We start from the raw sequence: 25,310 nt of genomic DNA, 5'->3' as shown, positions 1-25,310 counted from the left end.
TCCTGCGTTATCCCCATTTCCTTTGTCTGCTATTAGATGTTCCCATGTGTGTGATTCTCCTTGCTCTCCTGTATTTTCGTTGTGGATTATATTAAAAGACTGCATTGGAATATTCTTGCTTCGTGCTCTTCCCTTAAGCCACACTACCCGTGACATACATGCAGTAAGCAATATTTCTGTACGCATAGAAATACAGATATGACCAACAGCTTTTGCATAAATAATCTTGACTAAATATTTGATCAGAATTTCACAAAATTAAACATTCAACATTGTGATGCAACAACAATAGTGTTTAAAATGTGTACTGAAAACATAATACATACTCTTTTTTTAACATACAAATTTATATAATATAACAGCCAGTGTTGTGATGACCAAACAAAGCTTTGTGCATGGATCTGGGCATAAAAAATAAATATATAAATATATAATATTTCTAATATAATTTTATACAAAAAAATATTATTTTATTTTATGCATTAAGATCTAAAATCTAATATTTACTGTAATAGAACTGCTGGATTAATTTAATTTAATTTAATTGTATTTAATTGTATTTTATTTTATTTATTTTATTAATGCTTTACGTAGTGATCGCTAATTGATCTCATATCTAATTTAATAGCACCTCTGGTTTTATTTTACTTTATTGTTTATTTTATAATTATATTTTATATACAAAAAATTATTATTTTATTTTATGGATTAAATAGTGATGGCTAATTGATCTAATATCTAATCTAATAGCACTGCTGGGTTTATTTTGTTTTTTTGATTGTTTATTGTATTTTACATTTTATTTTTGATATCATTTTATTTACATTTTTATTATTTTATTTTATGCTTTAAGAGCTAATATTTAATGTAATAACATCGCTGGGTTTATTTTATTTTATTATTTTGTTTATTTCAGTTTATTTTATATAATTTTTATTTTAAAAAATATTATTTTATTTTATGCATTAAGCAGTGATGGCTAATTGATCTAATATCTAATCTAATAGTACCACTGGCTTTATTTTATTTTATTTTATTTTATTTTATGCATTAAGTAGTGATGGCTAATCGATCTAACATCTCTAGTAGCACTTCTGGTTTTATTTTAGTTTAGTTTAGTTTAGTTTAGTTTAGTTTAGTGTACTGGTTGGCACTAAAATAGCTCATATAAATAAATTACAATTTGACTATGCCTTAGTTAGTCCTTCAACTGCTACTTTATAGGCAAAGTTGATTTTCGCTTTATATATAAATTACAAAATTGTGGAAAAAAACAATATATTTTATAAACCAAAAGTCATGCGGTTCTCCAGTTTTTGGATGCCACAAAGTTTTGGAAAACAAAACAAACAAACCAAAACGATTTAAGCTCTGATACACTGCTTTGATATGAAATGCATTGGCTTTTTTACACAATCTTCTGAGTTTGAGTTACACTTTTGACACTTTTTTTTTACATTTTGAGTAGCACTCGTTATCACCAGCAATAAGCAGTTTGTAATAACTTTGTAACGTGGCAATGAAAGGGTTAATGCACGAGGTCCCAAACTCCCAGAACATAATGCATGCAGTGTAAATGAGTGCAGATACAGTCCCAGTGTTAAACAACAGAATGGGACAATCATCTCTAACTGAGTTTTTACTCCACACATTCCCCATTCATCATCATAATCATAATCATTAGTTTTACTCACGCAGCCTGACTGTTACAAGCACATCTATCTCATCACACTACAGGGGTGGGAGAGCTCAGCGCGCGGCTCTAGTTTTACTGTTTGTCTCGCATCAGAAACTGCCATCTGAACACATTTTATGTTTTATATACAAATGTCCTCTGTCTGTATTAAACATATAGTACATAATACACAACATTTTTGTCACCTACCAATTTATTTATTATTATATGGCTTTCTGGAATACTTGATGCTGATTTGTTTTGAGCCAGATTTTCATTATTAAAAACTAGAAAATTAACATTTATTAATTTAGTAGACACTTTTACCCACAAGAGACTTACAAAATAGCAAACTGTTTGTCACTAAGCCAACAATATTCACACATTGCCAGGTTCATTAAAAAGATAGATTAGGAAACAAGTTAGAGAAAAGTGAAATGCAGAAAGATTTTTTGAGGAAACCAGGGACATTTTGGTTGTACACAATAATTTTGTTGTAAGTTGTAATTAGGTGGATATAAATTTTATTTATAAAACAGTGTGTATTAGATGCGTTGTGTGGAGGAAACAAAGACAAAATAAGAAAAATATCACTCATACACAATATTTTTATTGTGCATAATTTCTAGTCAAGCTGTAAATAGGTAAATTTATGAAAATAAAATAAAAAAGTAAATAATAGTACAAAACAAGGTAAATATTAGAGAAGAAACAAAGTAAATATTATTTATATGCAATTTTATTTAATACAAATAAAAAAAAAAAAAAAAATAATCACAGTACTTCTATTGTGTGTAATTTCCAGTCAACTTGTAATTTGGTCAGTATAAAAATAAAATAAAATACAATAAAAGTGTGTATTAGAAGTGTAGTGTGGAGGGGGGGGGGGGGTCACAATATTTCTATTGTGTGTAATTTTTAGTCAAGCTGTAATTTGGTCAGTGTGAACTAACTAAACTAAGCTAAACTAAACTAAACTAACATAAAATAAAAGAAAGAAAGAACGATTAAATTAAATTAAAGTTAATTAAATTCAAATAAATAAATTGTGTGCCAGTTTATGCAAAAAAAAAAAAAAAAATTAAATAAAAAATAAAATTAAAAATAGTACATAATTGTGTGTTTTAGACAGTTTTGGGAAACAAAAACAAGGTAAACATTATTTATACCCAGCATTGTTATTGTGTGTAATTTCCAGTCAAGTTGTAATTTGGTCAAAATAAAATAAAATAAAATAAAATAAAATAAAATAAAATAAAATAAAATAAAATAAAATAAAATAAAATAAAATAAAATAAAATAAAATAAAATAAAATAAAATAAAATAAAATAAAATAAAATAAAATAAAATAAAATAAAATAAAATAAAATAAAAATTATGTGATGTGTTGTCTGGAGGAAACAAAGAAGAAAAAAAATAAGGAAAATATGACTCATACACATTGTTTTATTGTGTGTAATTTCCAGTCAAGTTAGTCAGGTAATTCAAGGTAAATTCAAGTCAAGGTAATTTGGTCAGTATAAAATAAAATTAATTAATTAAAAAACAAACAAATCAATGAATAACCAAATAAATAAATAAATAAATAAATAATGTGTATTAGATGTGTGGAGGAAACAAAGAAAAACTAAGGAAAATATCACTCACAATATTTTTATTGTGTCTAATTTATAGTCAAGTTGTAATTTGTTTTATTTTTAAAAAATAAAATAAAATGTGTATTAGATGTTTTAGAAAAAAATAAGGTCAATATCACTCACAATATCTTTAGTGTGTGTAATTTCCAGTCAAGTTGTAATTTGGTCAGAATAAAATAAAATAAAATAAAATAAAATAAAATAAAATAGTGTGTATTAGATGTGTTGTGTGGAGGAAACAAAGAAAAAAAATAGGGAACATATGACTCATACACATTGTTTTATTGTGTGTAATTTCCAATGAAGTTGTAATTTGGTCCATTTAAAATAAATAAATTAATATAAATAAATAAATAACCAAACAACCAAATAAACAAATAAATAATGTGTATTAGATGTGTGGAGGAAACAAAGAAAAATTAAGGAAAATTTCACTCACAATATTTTTATTCTGTGTAATTTCCAGTCAAGTTGTAATTTGTAATTTGTACAAAATTTTGTAATAAAATGTGTATTAGATGTTTTAGAACAAATAAGGTCAATATCACTCACAATGCAGTAAAGTAATGAAGGAAGGAAGGAATAAATATTAGATGTGTTGTGTGGGGGAAAAAGAAATAAATAAGGAAAATGTCACTCATACAGAATGTTTTTATGGTGTGTAATTTGATCAGTTTATGAAAATCAATCAATCAATCAATCAATCAATCAATCTTTCTATAACAGAATTTTCCCATAAAGCATATCTATAATAAAAAAATACAGTAGTTTATCATTTTCTGATTATTTTTCCCCTAGCACTCTTCGATGAAAGAAGAGCATCATTTGAAATATTTGGTAACAATATTAATGTCTTTATTGTCCGAACAAAATAAAAAAATGAATAAATGTCTTTGTTAAATATCTAGTTAGAGTGTGAAATAAATTAAGAGAGCTGTTTTTTTTCTTCCTTTTCATAAAGTCCAAAAGTGCGTTTATGAAGCGGCGCTGGTATTTAACCGATCCGAAGCACCTGTGTGTCTCGGCGGCTGAGATGATCCGTGCTGAAGCTCGTTTGAGCCGCTGATGAGGCGCGGTAAGCTGCCGTCTGGCCGGAGCAGATGGCGAGCCGTGAAATTTTATGAAACGGTTACGCTGGCAACAGTGATCGCTGAAGTAGCATCTGAAGGGAAGATGGCACATTAGCGGCACTCGCAGGTGCTACAGTCTGCCAGTAATAACATCGCAGAAAAAAAAATCAATTACAAGCAAACGATGAACACCATCCCAGCTGAAACAGAGCTGAAATGAATCAGTGTTTATGACCAACTTGTCCCTAGAAGGCCTTTAAATTTCTCCGAGCACACATGAATGCTAATACTGCACTAATTAGCTGCCACTTAGTACCGCAGACCAAAACCACTACACTACTCATACAAAGCCTGGGGTCTCTTCTGCTCAACAAGGCTGCATTTATTTGATTCAAAATACGGAAAAAATGTGAAATATTATTAGAATTTAAAATACCTGTCGCCTATTTAAATATATTGTAAAACATAATTTATTCCTGTGATCAAAGCTGAATTTTCTGCATCATTAGGCCTACTCAGAGCCATAGAGAAACAGAGTTGCGACCACTGATCAGTGGTTGCGACACGCTTTGATCTCGCCGCCGCGCGGTCACGTGGTTCATGGAGCTCTCAATAGTTCCGCGCTGTCAATGTGTTTGAATGGGTTTAAGTAGGATAGACAGCAGTTTTACTATATTTGCAGCAATTTCGAGTAATTATTAACACATAATATGCATTGATTGTGTATTGACAACTACTCTGAATACGCTTTACAATCGCATTTATATTGGGGAATGATAAAGAGACATAGCCTAATTAATATGTTCTCATACTCTTTGGCAGTCAAATGTGACCAAACACCTTAAGTGTAACTTTTATTCAGTTAAATAATCGTAATATATAGCTCAGATCTATTTAGTTAATATTTTGAGGAGTTTACTAAATAATATGTGCAATAATGATCCTGACCATTTAAAAGATAACATTTTCTAATATAGTATTTATATTACAGTTAGTGTAATATTTAAGGTTAAATACATTTGAATGATTTGAACATGATCAAACACTCATTTTTTTTTATAAACATTCATTTCTTTTTAAATGTTTCAATTTAACGATTTAATGTTGAATAAAAAAAGTAATTTACTCGAGTTATTTTATGATATTTAAATATACAACATATTATTATAATAATGAATATTATAAAAGGCAAACAAATATGGCATTTAACATAATAGAAAAGATGAAAATAGTGTTTAAAAAAAACACAAGGCAACCAATTGCATTCAGCATACATTTTTTTATCGTATTTCTTGAATGCAGTCTTTACTGAAACTCATTCAACCTCCTACAGGGAGAAAAAGATTGCAAAAAGACTAAAATCTTATATATATATAAAAAATATGACACTAGTATCTGGTTATGGTCGCTATTACGGTGTTTCTCGCATTATCTAACTGCAATTACAGTATAACTGTTTATTATCTAATGATAAACATTAGCTATAACACGCTTCATAAAATACCACTACTGGCCAGTTGTTCCAGAGATCAACTGATGCGTTAAAATGTAAAGAAATGCAGTAATTTCTTCAATTTACCAGCAACTGTGCTTGAGAAGCGCTGAAATGAATGGGTTATCAATGCTGGAACTATTGGTTGTTTTGGAACTATTGGCCGCTCCATGACACGCTTTACTTCCGCATTCCTCAGTTCCTATGGAAGCCTATGGGAGTGTCGCTGTCGCAACTCTGTTTCTCTATGGCTCTGGGCCTACTTAAGTCTTCAGTGTCACATGATCCTTCAGAAATCAGTCTAATTTGCTGATTTGCTGATCAGGAAATATTTCTGATTATTATTAATGTTGAAAACATTTGTGCTGCTTCATATTTTTTTGAAAACCATCATACATGTTTTTTTTTTTTTTCACATTTCACATTTCAAATAGAAATCATGTAAATGTATTCATTGTCACTTTTGACCAATTTAATGTATAACTGCTGAAAACATTTATTTCAGTCTAATAAATCAAGCCAGGATTATTATAGTAAAACTAAAATTAAATATTTTAGTTTTTAAATAAATAATTAAAAAAAAAAACATATGTACAAAACACACACACACACACACACACACACACACACACACACACACATATATATATATATATATATATATATACATTTGAATTATTATTTTAAAAAAATAATACGTTAACTTAAAACAGAGAAATCTTAACTTGTCAAATTTCAGCTACTTGCCAAGGCATCATTTTTCGTTTAAAGTTTAAATAAGTAAAACTAAAACTGAAATGAAATTTCATAAGATTTTGAACTCAAATATACATTAACTGAAATAAAATAAATTAAAATTAAAACCATAAAAAACTGTTTAATTACTTAAGAATAAAAAATAAACAATTACTGAAAAAAGAATCTAAAAATAAAAACTCTCAGCTAGTTACAAAGGCATAATTTCTCATTTAAGTTTAACTTGAAATATTAAAAATTAGTCAAACTAAAATAAAATAAGAATTTGAACTCAAATAAATATTAACTGAACTAAAATAAATAAAAAATTAAATAATAAAGTAAAAATGATTTTTTTTATTATTACCTCAAAATAAAATTTAAAATTAAAACCATAAAACATAAACATTTACTGAAATAAAATAAAATATAAAAATAAAAACTTTCAGCTACTTACAAAGGAGTTATTTCTCATTTTAAGCTTAACTTAAAAACAATAAAATAAGTAAAACTAAAACTGAAATAAAATTTAATGAGTATTTGAACTAAAATAAATGATAACTGAATTAAAATAAAATATAAAAATGATCAGATGTGATTAAAATCAGGGTTATTATTCCTATAACCACCTAAAATTAAAAAATAATAAATTAAAACCTTAAAAACAATTTGATTATTAAAAAATAAAATAAACATTTACTAAAATAAAATAAAATATAAAAATATAAAAACTTTCAGCTAGTTACAAAGGCATAATTTCTCATTTTAAGTTTAACTTGAAATATTAAAATAAGTAAAACTAAAACTGAAATAAAATTTAATAAGAATTTGAACTAAAATAAACAATATCTGAATTAAAATAAATAAAATAAAATAATAAAATAAAATATAAAAATGATCAGATGTGATTGAAATAAGGGTTATTTTTATTATTACCTAAAATTTAAAAAAAGATATATTAAAATAAGTAAGACTAAAACTGAAATAAAATTTAATAAGAATTTGAACTAAAAGAAAAATATAAAATAAATAAAGTATAAAATATAACAATGATCAGATGTGATTAAAATCAGGGTTATTATTATGTAAAATTAAAATGAAAGTCAAACTAAAACTAATAAAGAACCTTATAGACATAAAATACAAAAATGACAAAAACAAACAACAAAATTATTCAAACTTTAACCAAAATTTAAATAAAAACTGAGAATATATATAAAAGAAATTATCCAATATATTACTATATAGTGATAAACTAAATAGACACAAAAACAAAAACTCTTGCAAATATTTAAACAATTAAAAAAAACACAAAGTATAAGAATTGATTCAAAATATTAATAAAACTTTAATAGTATTAAAATTAAACAAAAATAGCACTAAACACAAAAAGTCACATTGATTTTTATGGTGTTTTCTTTTTGCACCTTAACCGTGTTGATATTGGATTAAAAAAAAATATTATTTTGGTTCCATGAAGAATCTTTAACATCCAAAGAATCTTTCCACTGCACAAAAGGTACTTTAAAGTGAAAAAAGGGTTCTTCAGATTAAGAACTGATCACTAAAAGGATCACAAAAATGGTTCTTCTATGGCGAAAGCCCCCTTTTGGGTCCTTTATTTTTGAGAGTGTGTTTTTATGACAGGATTGTATAACTAAAAATAAGAATTTGCTAAAAATACATTTCAAGCTATTTCTGAAACTGAAACCAAATCTCATATTTTGTCCGTATATATCATATTAATCTTCTCGCCAGCCTCACAAAGTCATTATTTTGGCAATCATCTTCATCTTCTCCTTCAGGATATTGAAGCTAAAGAATGGCCTTGAGCGCAGTCGTACCGGCAGATGCTGATCGTATCATTTCTGGGGCCGTTTTTCTCCGGGAAGACCGCGGGAGCCACTGGCCATCTTTATCCCTGATGGATTTCACAGGGCGGTTCTGCGCAGAGGTGACTGATTGGATCCTGTTCCATGGGATCTGCTGGTCATTCATTGCTGGTCTTCATCCCCAGAGGAAACCAGCAGGAAGATCCAGCACAAATGACGGGTCAAGTGGAGGTCAGTGTAAAGCGCTAATCAAATGGCCTTTGCCACTGTGTGTAGACGTGACTAAAGTCAGGTTTAAAATCAGGGTTACTAAAACTAAAACCATAAAAAACCCTGGAAAAATAAATAAATAAATAAAAAATCTTAAACTTATTTTATTTCAACTGCAGGTATAATTTAATAATTATAATATTTAATAAATAATAATATATTTTTTTTATTTAACTTTTAAAATTGAACTAACTAAAACTAAAACTGAAGTAAAAATTAATAACAAAAAATGTTGAAAAATAAAAAAAAATCTAAGTAATAAAAAATAAAATCAGTTAAAAATAAGCAAATCAGGGCTGTTATTATTGAATAAAATTAAAACTAAAACTTTATTATCTGAAATAATATAAAATATAAAAAAATTCAGCTAGTTACCAAGGCATTAAGTCTCATTTTAAGTTTAACTTGAAGTAAAACTAAAACTGAAATAAAATTGTATAAAAATTTCAACTCAAATAAACGTTAACCTAACTAAAATAAATAAAATAAAATAATAAGTAAAATAATTTGTGGTATTAAAATAGCTAAATCTAAAATTGAAATAAAAATTTGTAAAACCTTGAAATAAAATAAATATTAACTGAAATAAAACACAAAAAGAAATTATTAGATGTGCCTAAAATCAGGGTTATTATCATAAATTAAATTAAAAATAAAAATAAATAAAAGAAATCTAATAAATAAAAAATAAAATCAGTTAAAAAAATAAAAACAAGGTTATTGTTATTAAATAAAATTAAAACTAAAACTTTATTATTTGAAATAAAATATAAAAATCGTAAACTTATTTTATTTTTTTGCCTAGGGCATAATTTTTTAAGCTTAGCCTGCAATATTAAAATAGCTAAAACTAAAATTGAAATAAAAATTCATTAAACCTTGAAAAAAATAGATATTAACTGAAATAAAACATAAAAAGAAATTATCAGATGTGCCTAAAATCAGGGTTATTATCATTAAATAAAATTAAAACTAAAACCATAAAAAACATTTATGTTACTTTAAATAAAATAAATGTGTTAAAAAATAATAATTTACTTTAAAATAAAACAAAATAAAATATAAAAATCTTAAACTTATTTTATTGTCAGCTATTTGCCAAGGTAACATTTTTAATTGTATTTAAATGTAACTTTAAAAATTAAAATAACTGAAATTAAAACTGAAAATTAAAAATGTATATATAATAATAAAGTCAGCATTATTATCGTTAAATAAAAATAATTGTAATAATAATTGTAATATAATTGTAATAAAACATTTTTATTACTTGAAATAAAATAAAATCTAATTGCTAATACATCATTTATCTCTTTTAAGCTTAGCTTAAAATATTAAAATAACTAAAACATTTAAAGTTACTTTAAATAAAATAAGTGTTAACTTAACATTTAGAAATCTTAAACTTATTTTAATTTAGCTAGTTGCCAAGACATCATTTCTCATTTTAATTTTAAATTGAAATATTAAAATAACTAAAACTAAAACTTTGAACTAAGAATTTGAACCAAAATATATGTTAACTTTAAATAAAATTAAATATAAAAATTGATGTTAAATTTTTGAAATTATATGAAAAATGATCAGATGTGATTAAAATCAGGGTTAATATTATTATTACTACCTGAAATTAAAATCAAGTTAAAACCATAAAATCAATTCATCAATGCATTACTTAAAATAAAATTAACATTAACTAAAATAAAATCAAATATAAAAATCTCATTTTAAGTTTCACCTAAAATTTTTAATAAAGCTAAATCTAACATAAAAAATGAATATGTTCTATATAGACATATTTAAAAGGGTTATTAGCATTAACTAAAACTAAATCTTTAAAAAATTGTCACTTGAATGAAAAAAAGTGAAATAAGATAATTTTCTAACACAAATGAAAAAAAAAAAAAATATATATATATATATATATATATATAAAAATAAATAAATAAACACTAATTCAAAATATTAACAAAAACCTGAGATGTATTGTAAAAGGTGTAAAAAATGACTTTTAGGCAGCTAAACATCGCAGCATATGCTGTAAAAAAACACTGTGGTGGTTTAGAAAACATAAAATAGCAAAGTGGAACAAAAATTCTATTGCAAAGGGCAATAAAAATGAGTATTTTTAATAAGTAGGACCTTTTCTCTAGGACTTTTATGAAGCTGATCAAATTAGAAAAAAACTCTGCATGTAGCGAAATAACACAGATTGAGTTGACAGGAGATAAAAAGAAAAGCCCACGGCTCGAGTCATCCCACACCCCGAGCAAATCCCCACTGCTCTCCTGGAACGCTCCTGATTAACATAATCAGACGGCATTAATTATTCAGGAGGTGTGGTGAGCCGCTCCAGGGGTCAGGCTTTTGCTCCGTCTAATAACCCATGTTTAATATTAACGAGGCAGACAGGCGCTGTGATTTGCATAGCCTTTATGATGCCTGCTGGCTGCAGAGCTGCTTTCCCTTACAATTTACACTTATTTTCTGCTCTCCATTTTTATCGCCCACCTCACAAAAAGTCCAGTGTCTTAGAAACGTAACGGGATGCCTTTTCTTTAGACGGTTCAGCAGTAGTAATAGTGATGCTCGCTTTAGCAGATGTGAGTTGTTAATTAACATCATCATGTAAACCTTAAAGGAGTAGTTCACTTTCAGAACAAAAACTTACAGATAATGTACTCACCCCCTTGTCATCCAAGATGTTCATGTCTTTCTTTCTTCAGTCGTAAGGAAATTATGTTTTTTGAGTAAAACATTTCAGGATTTCTCTCCATATAATTGACTTCTATGGTGCCCCTGAGTTTGCACTTTCGAAATGCAGCTTTAAAGGGCTCTTAACCACATCTAAATCACTGCCGAGGAAAGAAGGGTCTTATCTAGCAAAACAGTGGGTTATTTTCTAAAAAAGAAGATACAATTTATATACTTTTTAACCTCAAATGCTCATCTTGTCTAGCTTGGCAAGATGAGCCTTTGAGATTAAAAAGTATATAAGTTGTAAATGTTTTTAGAAAATAACCCATCGTTTTGCTTGATAAGACCCTTTTTCCTTGGCTGGGATCATTTAGAGCCCTTTATAACTGCTTTTAACCTGCATTTTGGAAGTTCAAACTCGGGGCACCATAGAAGTCCACTATATGGAGAGATATCCTGAAACAACTGAAGAAAGAAAGACATGAACATCTTGGATGACAAGGGGGTGAGTACATATTCTATAATTTTTTATTCTGGAAGTGAACTTCACCTTTAACCTCAGACACCTTTACCTTCATAAAAATAAAAGGGAGAGTGATTCAAAACATTAAAGGAGTAGTTCACCTTCAGAACGAACATTTACAGATAATTTGCTTTGTCATTTCCTATATCACAGTTTTACCTTTTTTTCTTTTGTAAAGGGTGTTTGATCTTCTTTGCATGTTCACTTAAAACACTTCTGCAGCGATGTAGGACAATTTGGAAGTTTGAGGAGAAAATGAGATTGAAGTTTTTCGACATACCCTAAATGCATTAACAGAAATACACACTGTTCACGCAGGACTAGACTAGAAGATGAGCATTTGAGGTTAAAACGTAGATAAATTGTTGCTTTTTTTTCCGCTAGATAAGACCCTTCTTCCTTGGCTGGGATCATTTAGAGCCCTTTGCAGCTGCGTTTTGGAAGTTTAAACTCTGGGCACCATAGAAGTCCACTTTATGGGGAAAATTCCTGAAATGTTTTCCTCAAAAAAACATAATTTCTTCATGACTGAAGAAGGAAAAACATGAACATCTTGTTGGTTATTTTCCCAAAAAACTGACAAGTTTTATATTTTAAACCCCAAGTTCGGGTATGTCTAAAAACTCCCATCTCATTTTCTCCTCCAACATCAAAATCATCTTACATCGCTGCAGAAGTACCAACCCAGTGTTAACAAAGTGAACATGCAAAGAAGTTCAAAACCCCTTTACAAAAAAAGGTTAAACAACAATGTGGAGAAAATGAGATGGGAGATTTTTGACATGCCCTTACTGTAATAAACAGGAAAACACACAGTTCACGCAGAGCTAGACAAGAGGAGCATTTGAGGTTAAAAAGTATATCAATTGTAAATTAGAAGAAAACAGATCATTTCACTAGATAAGACCCTTCTTCCTAGACTGGGATCGTTTAGAGCCTTTTGAAGTTGCATTTAAACTACATTTTGGAAGTTCAAACTCTCAGGCACCATAGAAGTCCACTATATGGAGAACATTCCTGAAATGTTTTCCTCAAAAACCAAAACATAATTTATTTATGACTGAAGACAGAAAGACATGCACATGTTGGATGACAAGGGGGTGAGTAAATTATCTGTAAGTTTTTGTTCTGAAAGTGAACTTCTCCTTTAATGTACAATGCTGATTCTTATCGCTTACGGGAAAAGTGAAAAACGCCTGCTTTTTGTTTACTTTTAATGGTGTCACAAGCAGCATGGTGAGCACTAATGAGCAGCTATACTCCCAGAGTCTGTATCCTCAGGCTGGAGCGTGCATGTGTGTGTGTGTGTGTGTGTGTGTGTGTGTGTGTGTGTGTCACACACACACACACACACACACACTAGAGGATGGATACCCGAGCCGAGCCCGACGGTACCCGACGGAACCCGACGGGTCGGGCCGGGTTCGGACAGATATTTAGAAAGGATGCTCGGGTTCGGGTCGGGCTCGGTCACCTCAGCGCGATAGTGCGCCTGTGTTATAACGGCGCTTTTTGCCCAGTGTGCACTGATGCTCTCATCTGTTGACATTTCCGAACGCTTTTTTTTTACAGTGGCTTAATAAAAGCGGGCTTTCCACACAAAAAAGTGAATGTTTCATTAGTATGAGTAAAAAGAGATTTTAACTGTGTCGGGCTGGGATCGGGCTCGGACATAAATATCTTAATGCTTGTCGGGCTCGGGTCGGGTTCGGTTACTGCTCTGTCGGACTCGGGCCGGGCTCGGACAGAAAAATGCGGCCCGATCCGCACTCTAGTGTGTGTGTGTGTGTGTGTGTGTGTGTGTGTGTGTGTGTGTGTGTGTGTGTGTGTGTGTGTGTGTAGAGCATCTCTATTCCACAGAGAATAGTAGCCACAGGGTTGGTCAGATAATCTGCTAGTGACTCTACAGAAGGTGATCAGATCACTAGTGACATGTCTAGCAGTGCTGGTGAGTCACTAAGAGTAGTGCAGATACTTCACTGGAATTTTATTATTCATTAATTTTTCTTTTTTTTCTCTCAGTATACATATCTAAAACTTAAAAACAAAATGCATTTATTTGAGACTAAAAATGATATAAAATGTATTATATAGTATTGTTTTCAGAATAATTTAATAAAATATAAAGAAGTTTAGGGGTGTATTTTAAACCTTTCCAACAATGACTGTACTGATTTTGAGATCCATATTTTCACACTGAGGACAACTGAGGGACTCATACGCAACTATTACAGAAGGTTTAAACACTCACTGACGCTCCAGAAGAAAAAAACGATGCATTAAGAGACGGGGGGTGAAAACTTTTGAGCAGAATGGAGATGTGTACATTTTTCTTATTTTGCCTAAATATCATATTTTCTCATTTAGTAATGCCCTTCAGAATCTATAAATGATACTTACATGTTTCCCAGAATACAAAATAAGTTAAATTTACTCTGATCTTTAAATTCAAAAAGTTTTCACCCCCAGCTCTTAATGCATTGTTTTTCCTTCTGGAGCGTCAGTGAGTGTTTGAACCTTCTGTAATAGTTGCATATGAATCCCTCAGTTGTCCTCAGTGTCAAAAGATGGATCTCAAAATCATACAGTCTTTGTTGGAAAGGGTTCAAATACACAACAATTCTGAAAAACCAAGGAATTTGTGTGACCTGAAGGATTTTTCTGAAGAACAGCAGGCAGTTTAAATGTTCAGGACAAACAAGGGACTCATGAACAACTATCACTATGTGTTGTAACCTGGATCATTCAGGTAACAACACAGTATTAAAAATCAAGTGTATGTAAGCTTTTGAACTGGGTAAATTGTGATAAATTTAACTATTATTTTCTCTTGTGGACTATATGTAAATATATTTTATGTGAAATATCTTATTCAGGTCAGTACTAAATAAAAAATAACATGCATTTTGTATGATCCCTCTTATTTTGGTAAAATAATTAACATTTTGCAGATTCTGCAAGGTGTATATAAACAGTTTTTTTTCTACCACATTTACAAATTGTTTTTCCCTCTAGTTTTTTTCTTGTTTACTCTACAAAATTGAACTTTAACTTTGTTATGTTTATTTTTCTAGTATATGCATACCTCAATTCAGGTTTATAGTAGTTTTTTTTTAATTTTCTGTTTGTCCCTTTATTTTATTTTAGTTTTTCATTAGTTTTCGCTTTATGACTCTTGGTGTTAGTTCCGCTTTTAGTGTTTTACACTTTCATTTTATTACATTTTTAGTTCTTTTATTCAAAAAACAATTAATTAAACTATATTTTAATTCTTTAAATTTACATTAATAATAATAATAACTTTTAATTTCTGTTTTATTTAGCGTTAAATTATATCGTTTTTAAAAAATACATTATGTGTTGTTATCTTGTGCCATTGTTTTAAAAACAACATTAAAAAAGTTACCTTTAAAATATATTATATGTTAAAAACTTTGTGACCATTTTTATTTGATTTCAGTTTTTTTATTTTTATTTTTTTATTATATATAACACTAATTAAGTTATTATTATATACATTATTATTGTTATTATATAACACATTAATTAAAATACTAGCCTAATATTTCATCTACCTGACTGGAAATGATAAAAACAAAACGAATGTTGTCAAGATTCTTGGCCTGGAAATCTTTGTTCAGTTTGGCCAACCACAAAAGCCTTTTGTTCCTCAGACAGTTTCTTCTCCTTGATTTTGTATATCTTTTTGGCAGTGTATATACTTCAATCTTTTCCTGGTCCGATCAATAAGTACAGCCCAAAACCTGACAATAATTGACAATTTTTGCGAGTTTCATCTGGTTCAGTGGCATTGCTTACGTTCAGTGCCGCCAATATGGCTGATCGATGACGTGTCATGAAAACACTTTATATTGACTTTGCAAGCTGTGGTTTTACAGTATCTTGCCCAAAACTCCCATGTAGAAAATATAGCTCAAATGTAGTCCTCTACTGGCAAAAGGTTATTTTTCTGCTTGTCAAAAGTGACGCACGTAATTTCGCGAGGGCAACAACTTGAGCTCAATTCACATCACAGACAAACAAATCTTTCACCCTAAATAGGCTGTTGAATTGCAATTAAGCTGCACAAAGCATCATATGCTGTGGACGTTTCATCAATAGGCAATTCCAGCCTCCTCTGCTGTTTTGATCTCTATAAGCCGCGAGCGCTCGGGAATTTTTCATAGAAACTTCTCATTAATGCAGCGGCCTGACCTCTCGTCTTCAGCCCTCAGCCCTTTAACTGACAGCGGAGGGTAAATAAATAATTAAAGGGCATTTTGCCGCTGTCAGTGAGATTGCATATTGCACCGTTGACATTTTGAAAACAAATCTCGGATTCATGAGCTATCACTGTGAGGGATCGGCCGAGGCTATTAGTTCGACTGACAGAAATAGACGTGAGATCGTGAAATATCGTCCTGTAATCTCACTGATTTATGAGCGTGTGTTGCCGCTTCATCGAGAACCACCACAGATTTATTGCCACTCAGGTGGAATTATTAATGAAGCTCCATTTGCCAAAGCTGACGATGCCGTCTATATGTGTGTGTGGAGGTTTATCCAGATGCTAACTAATCAAAGTGAACTCAACACAAGCTTTTCAAATGCTTTGGTCTTTCTTTAATCACTTGGCACTTCATCTGTGTCCTTTTTTAGGTTTTGCAAGCATTACTGTTACTATTGTTCATATTGTTTTGTCACAGGGATTTGCACAAACCCTTAAGTATTAAACTTTGCAGCATATGTCTATTTCTGAATTAAGTCACATGGCAAGTTAAGCAGACATAGGCTGCTATTTTTACTTTTCCTAAGTGCTTCTGTCTGGCAGATGATAAAATAGGTGGACTTTCTACATATATCTAAAAAGCAAAGAACAAAGAAGAATCAGAAAGCACCACTCATATAATGGAAATATCTAGTTTAGTTTATAATCTGTGGGAAAGTACACCTTTTTGATATTCTTGAAGAGTCTTTTGCTCACCAAAACTGCATTTATTTGATTAAATTAAAAAAGTAAATACAGTAATATTGTGAAATATTATTACAATTTTAAAAAACTGTTTTCTACATGAATATATTTTAAAATGTAATTTATTGCTGTGATCAAAGCTGAATTTTCAGCATCACTACTCCCATCTAATATGCTGATTTTAATGGATTCTTTGATGATTAGAAAGCTCAAAAGAACAGCATTTACTTTAAAAATAAATCGTTTTAAACATTAGAAATGTCTTTTGTGTCACTTTTGATCAGTTTAATGCATCCTTTCTGAAAAATATGCTGCTGAAGTGGAGAAAGAAACTTAAGGCCTTTAAATATATGCATTTTTACCATGTTTTCAGGAATAAAATGTTATATAAATCAGCATGAATAATATATGAACAAACCCCACAGTAGAAACATTTAAAATATAGCTAGAAATAAAACTGTAAGTTTTGGTGTATGCAAGTGCTGCTAAAGTAGAGAAAAAACCTCAAGGCCTTTAAAGATATGAATTTTCACCATGTTTTTAGGAATAAAATGTTATATAAATCAGCATGAATGATACATAAGCAAACCGTACAGTAAAAACCTTCAGAATATAGCTAGGAATAAAACTGTAAGTTTTGGTGTATGCAAGTGCTGCTAAAGTAGAGGAAAAAAAAAGCTCAAGGCCTTCAAAGATATGCATTTTCACCATGTTTTTAGGAATAAAATGTTATATAAATCAGCATGAATGATACATAAGCAAACCCCACAGTAAAAACCTTCAGAATATAGCTAGGAATAAAACTGTAAGTTTTGGTGTATGCAAGTGCTGCTAAAGTAGAGAAAAAACCTCAAGGCCTTTAAAGATATGAATTTTCAACATGTTTTTAGGAATAAAATGTTATATAAATCAGCATGAATGACACATGAGCAAACCGTACAGTAAAAACTTTCAGAATATAGCTAGGAATAAAACTGTAAGTTTTGGTGTTTGCAATTGCTACTAAAGTAGAGAGAAAAAAAAAAGCTCAAGGCCTTTAAAGACATGCATTTTCACCATGTTTTTAGGAATAAAAATGTTATTTAAATCAGCATGAATGATATATGAACAAACCCCACAGTAAAAACTTTCATAATATAGACAGGAGTAAAAGTCTGGTGTATGTAAGTGCTGCTGAAGTGGAGGGAAAAATAATTTAGAGAAAAAAAAAACTTTTAAATGTATTGAAGACTTAAATATATAGTCTCATTGAGTCTGAAAGTAATTGCTCACAGAGTGAGGAGATAAATTATATCTGCTGACATACACTACAACTTGAAAAATTAAATACGCTTGTACATTAAACAAGCACAATGCCATTTATAAGGCTTTAACAAGAAAGAAAGCCTTTGTGACAGTAAGTGTACTGTATTTCGCTACCTTATCCATTAAAAACACTAAAAATAAGCATCCAGTATTCGAAATGTTTATTGAAACACATTTTTGGCCAGAAACACAAGTATTTTATCAAAAACTAATAATTACATGAATTATTCTTCATAGACAGTTGTTCAGTGTAAATTCTGTTAATACATTAGAACATTTTTTAAATATAACAACATTTCAAATTATAAACTACCCAAATGAACTGATGAACAAAAAACTAAAGCAAACTTAAAAGGAAACAGTGTAGCCTGTCATACAGAACATGAATAAAGAATTCAAATGTATAGAGCAAGAAAAGAATAACATTCAAAAATGCTTTTTTATGTACAGATACAGTATGTGTGCTGATTATGTCTAGTCGCCAATATAATGGCACTATCAAATTAAAATTTGGTTTGCATTATCTCCATTAACAGCAATGCTAAGTAGGAGGTCTAATAAAATAATTTGATAAATTATGTAAATATTTGTCACTGTAACCAATAACAAAGCTGAACAAAAGGTTTCAGAAGTAAATTTCCCATATATGTTCTCTATAAACATTGGATTTCTAAACCAGTCTGGACCTGAAAGAAACTAACCGGCTCCACAGAAGCATATAAAATCATACAGTACACATCTTAAACAGTTTGTACATTATTGCCAAAAATCAATTTATTTATGGAGATTATCAATGGCATTTTACTTCTGGAACTGAATATGAATCTGAATAAGCATTACTGCTATGCTGATGTCATATGCCATAATTTGTTAAAGTTTTGGTGAAACCAAAATGTAAAACATTAATGCTCAAGTTAAAACATTAAAAATACAATTTAAAAATGATCTGTACGAGAAAAATCTGACTTAAGTACGAACATACTGTACTGTGCAATAAGACAGTGTTATGAATAAATTTAAATCATGATATATTTTAAAACCTATTTAAAGATGTTCACAGAGATTATGACAAAAGCATCCTTCGTTTCCACAATCGTACATGTTGGGCATGTTTACTGAGGTATCACCAGTTTTAGTAAGAAAGCTGGTACCGTCAATCCTATTGGTTAATTTTTGCAAGTGGTGCTCTTTTGGTCAAAGTATGTGTCATCACGCTCATCTCTCTGAGTTGTTGGGTGGTGTAGGTTGACCTGCAGGTTAGTTAAGGGATTTCAGACATCAGGCCTGGTCAGTTAGAGGTATCCGAGTGAACGCTGTTTGCTCCCTCTATAGGAGATGTCACAGAAGATGGAGTGACAGCATCATGCCAGCCACCGTTACCCTGGAAAGAGACAAGAAAAAGACCATTTGAGACGTTCAATTAAAGTCAGGATGGAAACATTAGCTGGTATTGATTTTTGAGAGTAAGGTCAGACAAGATGCTCTGTTTGTATCCTTTTTATCTAAACTGCTGAAACAAAATTCAGCTTAAGGCTAGTCTGGTTAGGCTGGTCTATTCATATAGTTTTTGGAAACTTATCAGCTAGGAAACCAGCTTAAACCAGACAAAACCAGAAACATACCAAAATATTGATATATATAATATGAATTTTGCAGTATATACTATTTTCAAACCACATTTTCAGTGTGAAAATCTTTTGAGTATCTTTGGTGTTCTTATTACTATTCTTCTTCTGCTCAGGAAGTCTATGGCAGCCAATAGAATGGTTTGCGGAAAATTATGAAATTTGGCACACAGATAGAGGACAGTCTTAACATTAACCACCGCAAGTTTGGAGTCTCTAACTCAAAATCTCTGGCGCCACCACTTGTCCAAATTTTCACTCATGTTTATGCTAATAACTTTTGAACCGTAAAATCTAGAAGGAAAATTATTTTAGAAGCTTTTTGGACACTTATCAGCTAGGAAACCAGCTTACTGTAAACCAGACAAAACCTGCAAATCACGCAACCACCATATGCAGGATTAAGCTGCTTTTTGTTTGAAAAAAACTTCTCTTACTTGTGGAAACATTAGATACATATTAATTAATTTGATTTCATTCAAACAAAAACATCTTAAACCAGCTCTTACTTGGTTTATAATGGTTTTCCAGCCTGACCAAACCAGGCTGGTTTAAGCTGGATTTTGTTTTAACATGGCAAACAACAGTTTAGATTAAAAAAACAGAAACAGAACAAAAAAATCAGTCAGTAAGACAAAATATGTATTTTTACATATCAAAATATTAGTTAATAATATGAATTATTTTGCAGTATATACTATTTTCAACCCACATTTTCAGTGGAAAAATCTTTGAGTATCTTTGCCGTTCTTATTGCTATTCTTCTTCTGTTCAGAAAGTCTATGGCAGCCAATAGAATGGCTTGCCGGAAAAATTATGAAATTTGGCACACAGATAGAGGGCAGTCTTAACATTAACCACTGTAAGTTTGGAGTCTCTAACTCAAACTCTCTGGCGCCACCACTTATCCATATTTTCACTCATGTTTATACTAATAACTTTTGAACCGTAAGATCTAGAAGGAAAATTATTTTTTTCTGTCAATCCTTGGCTCATGCCGAGTCGAATGAACACCAACATTTAAAAATCGTAAGGTTTAGTTTTTGCTGTTTTTAAAGTAAAAAAAAACAAACAAAATTTTTTGACTCGTCCTAGACGGTTTGTCTGATTTTCACCAAAATTAGCTGAGATCATCTTGAGACCATGCTGGCAAAATATCTTTGGCGTTCTTATTACTATTCTTCTTCTGTTCAGAAAGTCTATGGCAGGCCATAGACGGGAAAATTGCGGGAAAATTGTGAAATTTGGCACACAGATAGAGGACAGTCTTAACATTAACCACCGCAAGTTTGGAGTCTCTAACTCAAACTCTCTAGCGCCACCACTTTGGCCAAATTTCACTCATGTTTATGCTAATAACTTTTGAACCATAAGATCTAGAAGGAAAATCTTTTTTTTTTTCTCCCAATCCTTGGCTCATGCTGAACACCAAATTTTAAAAATCGAAAAGTTTAGTTTTTTTGCAATTTGTAATAGTTCGTAAAACCTACTTTTTCGAATTCATCCTAGACACTTTGTCTAATTTTTACCAAAATTAGCTCAGATCATCTTGAGACCATGCTGGCAAAATGTCTTTTGCGTTCTTATTACTATTCTTCTTCCGCTCAGGAAGTCTATGGCAGCAAGAAACGCTTGCGGGAAAGTTATGAAATTTGGCACATTGATAGAGAACAGTTTCAACATTAACCACAGCAAGTTTGGAGTTTCTAATTTAAACTCTCTAGGGCCACTTGTCCAAAGTTTCACTCATGTTTATGCTAATAATTTTTGAACCATAAGATAAGGAAAATTCTTTTGTTTTCTCTCAATCCTTGAATCCCCAGTCGAATGAACACCAACATTTAAAAATCGTAACGTTTCGTTTTTTTGCTACTTTTAATAGTTAAAAAAACTACTTTTTTGAACTTGTCCTAGACGGTTTATCTAATTTTCACCAAAATTGGCTCAGATCATCTTGGGACCATGCTGGCTAAAAGTTATGAAATTCAAATTGATGAGCTACCTACCTTTTACATATAACTACTGAGCCATTTGGACAAAAATCACAACACTGGTTTCTTTAGATTTGGTGCAGCATGCCGAACCATACCCTATTTTCCCATGTCAGCCATTTTGGGTGTTTGAATTTTATCTTGGTGAACTCATTGGTGTATCGCTACGAAACTCTGTGTGTGTCTTCGACACCATGCCCTGATAGTACTCAAAAAGTTTGGGGGCAAAAGTTATAGAGAAATTTCAAAAAATGCTAATAACAGTTGATTAAATTGGCCTATTGTATTTAAAGATCTCAATATATTCTTTGGGTCATGCCGAGAACATCGATACCAATTATGCCAAAATTGGCCGAACTTCCTGTTCACCATTTTGATTAATGTTCAAAACCTACTTTTCGAACTCCTCCTAGACTATTGGTCCGATATTCACCAAATTTGACTCTAATCATCTTGAATGTTTGATATCGAAATACGAAATGGTTTTCGTTTATCACATCAACAAATTTGCTGGAAACCTGCATCTGAGGCTGTATCTCTGCAAAGCTTTGACATATTGACACTAAACTTTCTATCTGCAATTGTTAAAATAATATTTTGAACTCCTCCAGAACAGTTCAACCGATTTTCACTAAAATCGACTCAGATCATCTTCAGACTGTGCTGGCACAATGTTATGGATTCTGTGTCAATAGACAAACCCGTTTTTGTATAGCAATGCAACAAATTTGAGCCATGATGCTAAAATGACTCTGATGCTTTATCTCAAAAAGCCTAAAATCTCAAACTTGACAGGTGCATGAAAAAACTATGTTTTTGCCTGCAGTGTCTTCCCCTAATTCCTGCTTGCAGTTATATTTTTATAATTATTTTGGTATTATTTTAAGATATTTTTATTCTTTTTTGATATTTTAACTGGAAAACAACACCAATTAAAAAACTTGTTTAGAAATCATTGTTTCTGAAGTGTGGCTAACATTATGTCATGTTTGTGTAAATGTCAGTAAGTATCCATGATATCTGAAGCTATTCGTACTGCCCTTTACTTCTCTTTGTGATACGGCTACGGATGATTGTTTTCAGTATTAGAGAGTCGACATGGCTGCCTCAATAGATAAATGAACCTTTAACGCCGTGACTCCAGATCGACTCTATTATAAAGCGTGTCTTATCAGACCTCATCTGGGAAGACACTATTCACATCTGTACAAAGCTGCAGGCAATTCCAGTTTCATATTTTATTATAGTGATAAGCAAATGGACTGCAAATTCGTTCAGAGAGAGAGAGAGAGAGAACGAGAGAGAGAGCGTGGTTCAATAAGAAGGCAGATATATACTGCCAAGAGCCGTGCATGTCCTTGTGTTATTAGATGCATTTTGGAAAATGGAAATAGAATGCATTTGCTTTCTATCCCAGCAAACAGGCCCGTGTGCATGGGTGAATATTAATATGAATCCATACGTTTATCTTTGCCTTTTCACAGAAGCGCATCACCTCTCCCAGACTTAATCTCAGCTGTCGTCTTTGTCGGCTCATGGAGCGACGGTTTGATCACACAACGCCTGTCTGAATGACTCCAGGAGACCTGCTGCGAAGAGATTATTGCCTTCCACTACATGAGACGGCGCGTGTGTGTGTATTGCATATGTGTGTCACTTATATTTGGACTCTAATGCACTTTTGGTGTGGATTTGAGTGTGGCTGACATCAGAATTTAGTTTGAAGGGACAAAGCATTCTCATCTGCATTTGCATGTTTTCTGGCTAAAACGTTTTGTTTTGTTTCTCTGTCAAGCTTACATTCAAGCCATGAGGGCTGTAAAGTGGGTTTCCCCGCAGACCATCGCTGTAAGCCAACGATTGACCGATGGCGTGACGTATGGAGTCTCCCTGTAGAGAGAAAAATAGAAGATTCAGTGTAAGAGAGTCATAAATACTGTACACCATTAAAACCAAAAGGAAACAGCATTTACCACACATTTAACCTCCATAATGAAACATATTTCAGAGCAAACCTAATTATTTATTGGAAAATAATGAAGATTAAGATTTGACTGGCTAGATATTAATTAGCTGAAGTATACTTTCATATCTAATATTTTCTATCTATCTATATCACACATTTTAGTATTAGATACTAAGATACTATTATCATTTTTATTAATTAGGTAATCAAATTTATTATTATTATTATATATTATTATATATATTATTATTTATTTATTATATATTTTCTGTTTCCTAATTAATTTTAGTTGAAGTTTTAGTTATTTTGTTATGTTATGTCTATAGTTTTTATTAATTTGTAACTTTTAGTTTGAATTATTTTAGTACATATTTTAGTAGTTAAACTAAATGAAAATGAAAAATGTTGCCCTGACAACTAGCTTTACTTTATTTCTGGTAATGTTTATTTTTATTTCAAGTGACTTTTTTAATTTTTTTCAATAAGTTTCAATTGACTATAATAACCTTGTTATACACTACCATTCAAAAGTTTATGGTCAGTAAGATTGTATTTTTTTTTAAAGAAATTAATAGTTTTATGCTATTGCATTAAACTGATAAAAAGTGGCAGTAAAGACATTTATATTTTTGCAAAAAAACAAATAAATGTTGTTCTTTTGAACTTTAAAAAAGATTTTTTTAAATAAATGTTGTTCTTTTGAACTTTCTATTCATCAGAGAATCCTAAAATAAAAATAAAAATGTATCACGGTTTCCACAAAAAAATTAAGCAACAACTGTTTTCAACATTGACAATAATTAAAAACGTTTCTTGAGCAGCAAATCAGCATATTAGAATGATTTCTGAAGGATCATGTGACCCTAAAGACTGAAGTAATGATGCTGAAAATCAAGAAATTACATTTTAAAATATATTGCAAGATATATTTTTTAAAAGCTGTTATTTTAAATTGTAATATTTCACAATATTACAGTTTTTACTGGAGTTTTGATCAAATAAATGCAGGGCGTCATTCCATTTATATTGTGTTGTAAATTATTTTATATATTGTTATTGTTTATATATTTTGTAAATGTATTACATATATTGTAGGTTGGTGTGTCTGATACCTGTGTCTGTCCTGTGTTAGGGACCTGGGTCGGCTGGTAGGATCCGTTCAGGCCGGTCATGCTCATAAACATGTCTCCTGAACCCGGCAAACTATACGAACCTGAAGAGCCTGTAGAGAGATGGAGAGAAGGAACATCAGTTAACATGTGAAAAGCAAGAGCATTATTTGTTTGCACATGCCACTTGATTTGATATTTTCATCTGGGATATAAAGGGATTCAGACATTTTAAGTGTGACATGCATGTTAAAATAATTTTTTTTTTTTTTTTTGGACACTGTGTGCACATAAATTATAACAAATCATCACAGGAAGTGCAAAAAAGTTACTTCAAAGAAAATAAACTTTAACTGAAATTAAATAAATAAAATAAAATATAGAAAATGTGAATTAAATTATTTAATTTC

General features: G+C 30.5%; 2 protein-coding genes across 4 annotated transcripts in view; both read right to left on the bottom strand.

Annotated features, from left to right (window-relative positions):
* LOC141334908 (ras-specific guanine nucleotide-releasing factor RalGPS1-like) overlaps positions 1-4,495 on the bottom strand; it is a 134,787-nt gene extending 130,292 nt beyond the window's left edge. The window contains exon 1 of the mRNA XM_073840134.1: positions 4,313-4,495. Within this exon, the coding sequence (XP_073696235.1) occupies positions 4,313-4,495 (183 nt within the window). The remainder of the gene's footprint in view (positions 1-4,312) is intronic.
* A 13,872-nt stretch (positions 4,496-18,367) lies between these two features.
* pbx3a (pre-B-cell leukemia homeobox 3a) overlaps positions 18,368-25,310 on the bottom strand; it is a 71,068-nt gene continuing 64,125 nt past the window's right edge. For 2 of the 3 annotated variants that reach the window (XM_073839832.1, XM_073839833.1), the window contains 3 exons: positions 24,904-25,013; positions 23,626-23,715; positions 18,368-19,590 (listed from right to left, as the gene is read on the bottom strand). In XM_073839832.1, coding sequence (XP_073695933.1) covers positions 19,498-19,590; positions 23,626-23,715; positions 24,904-25,013 — 293 coding nt within the window. In that variant the 3' untranslated portion in view covers positions 18,368-19,497. The remainder of the gene's footprint in view (positions 19,591-23,625; positions 23,716-24,903; positions 25,014-25,310) is intronic. The other variant, XM_073839835.1, reaches the window with a different exon arrangement.

Source organism: Garra rufa, chromosome 5, assembly GCF_049309525.1.
Source record: "Garra rufa chromosome 5, GarRuf1.0, whole genome shotgun sequence".
NCBI classification, from domain to species: Eukaryota; Metazoa; Chordata; class Actinopteri; order Cypriniformes; family Cyprinidae; genus Garra; species Garra rufa.
Note: the sequence above shows the minus strand (reverse complement) of the source record. Positions and strands in the feature narration are given on the sequence as shown.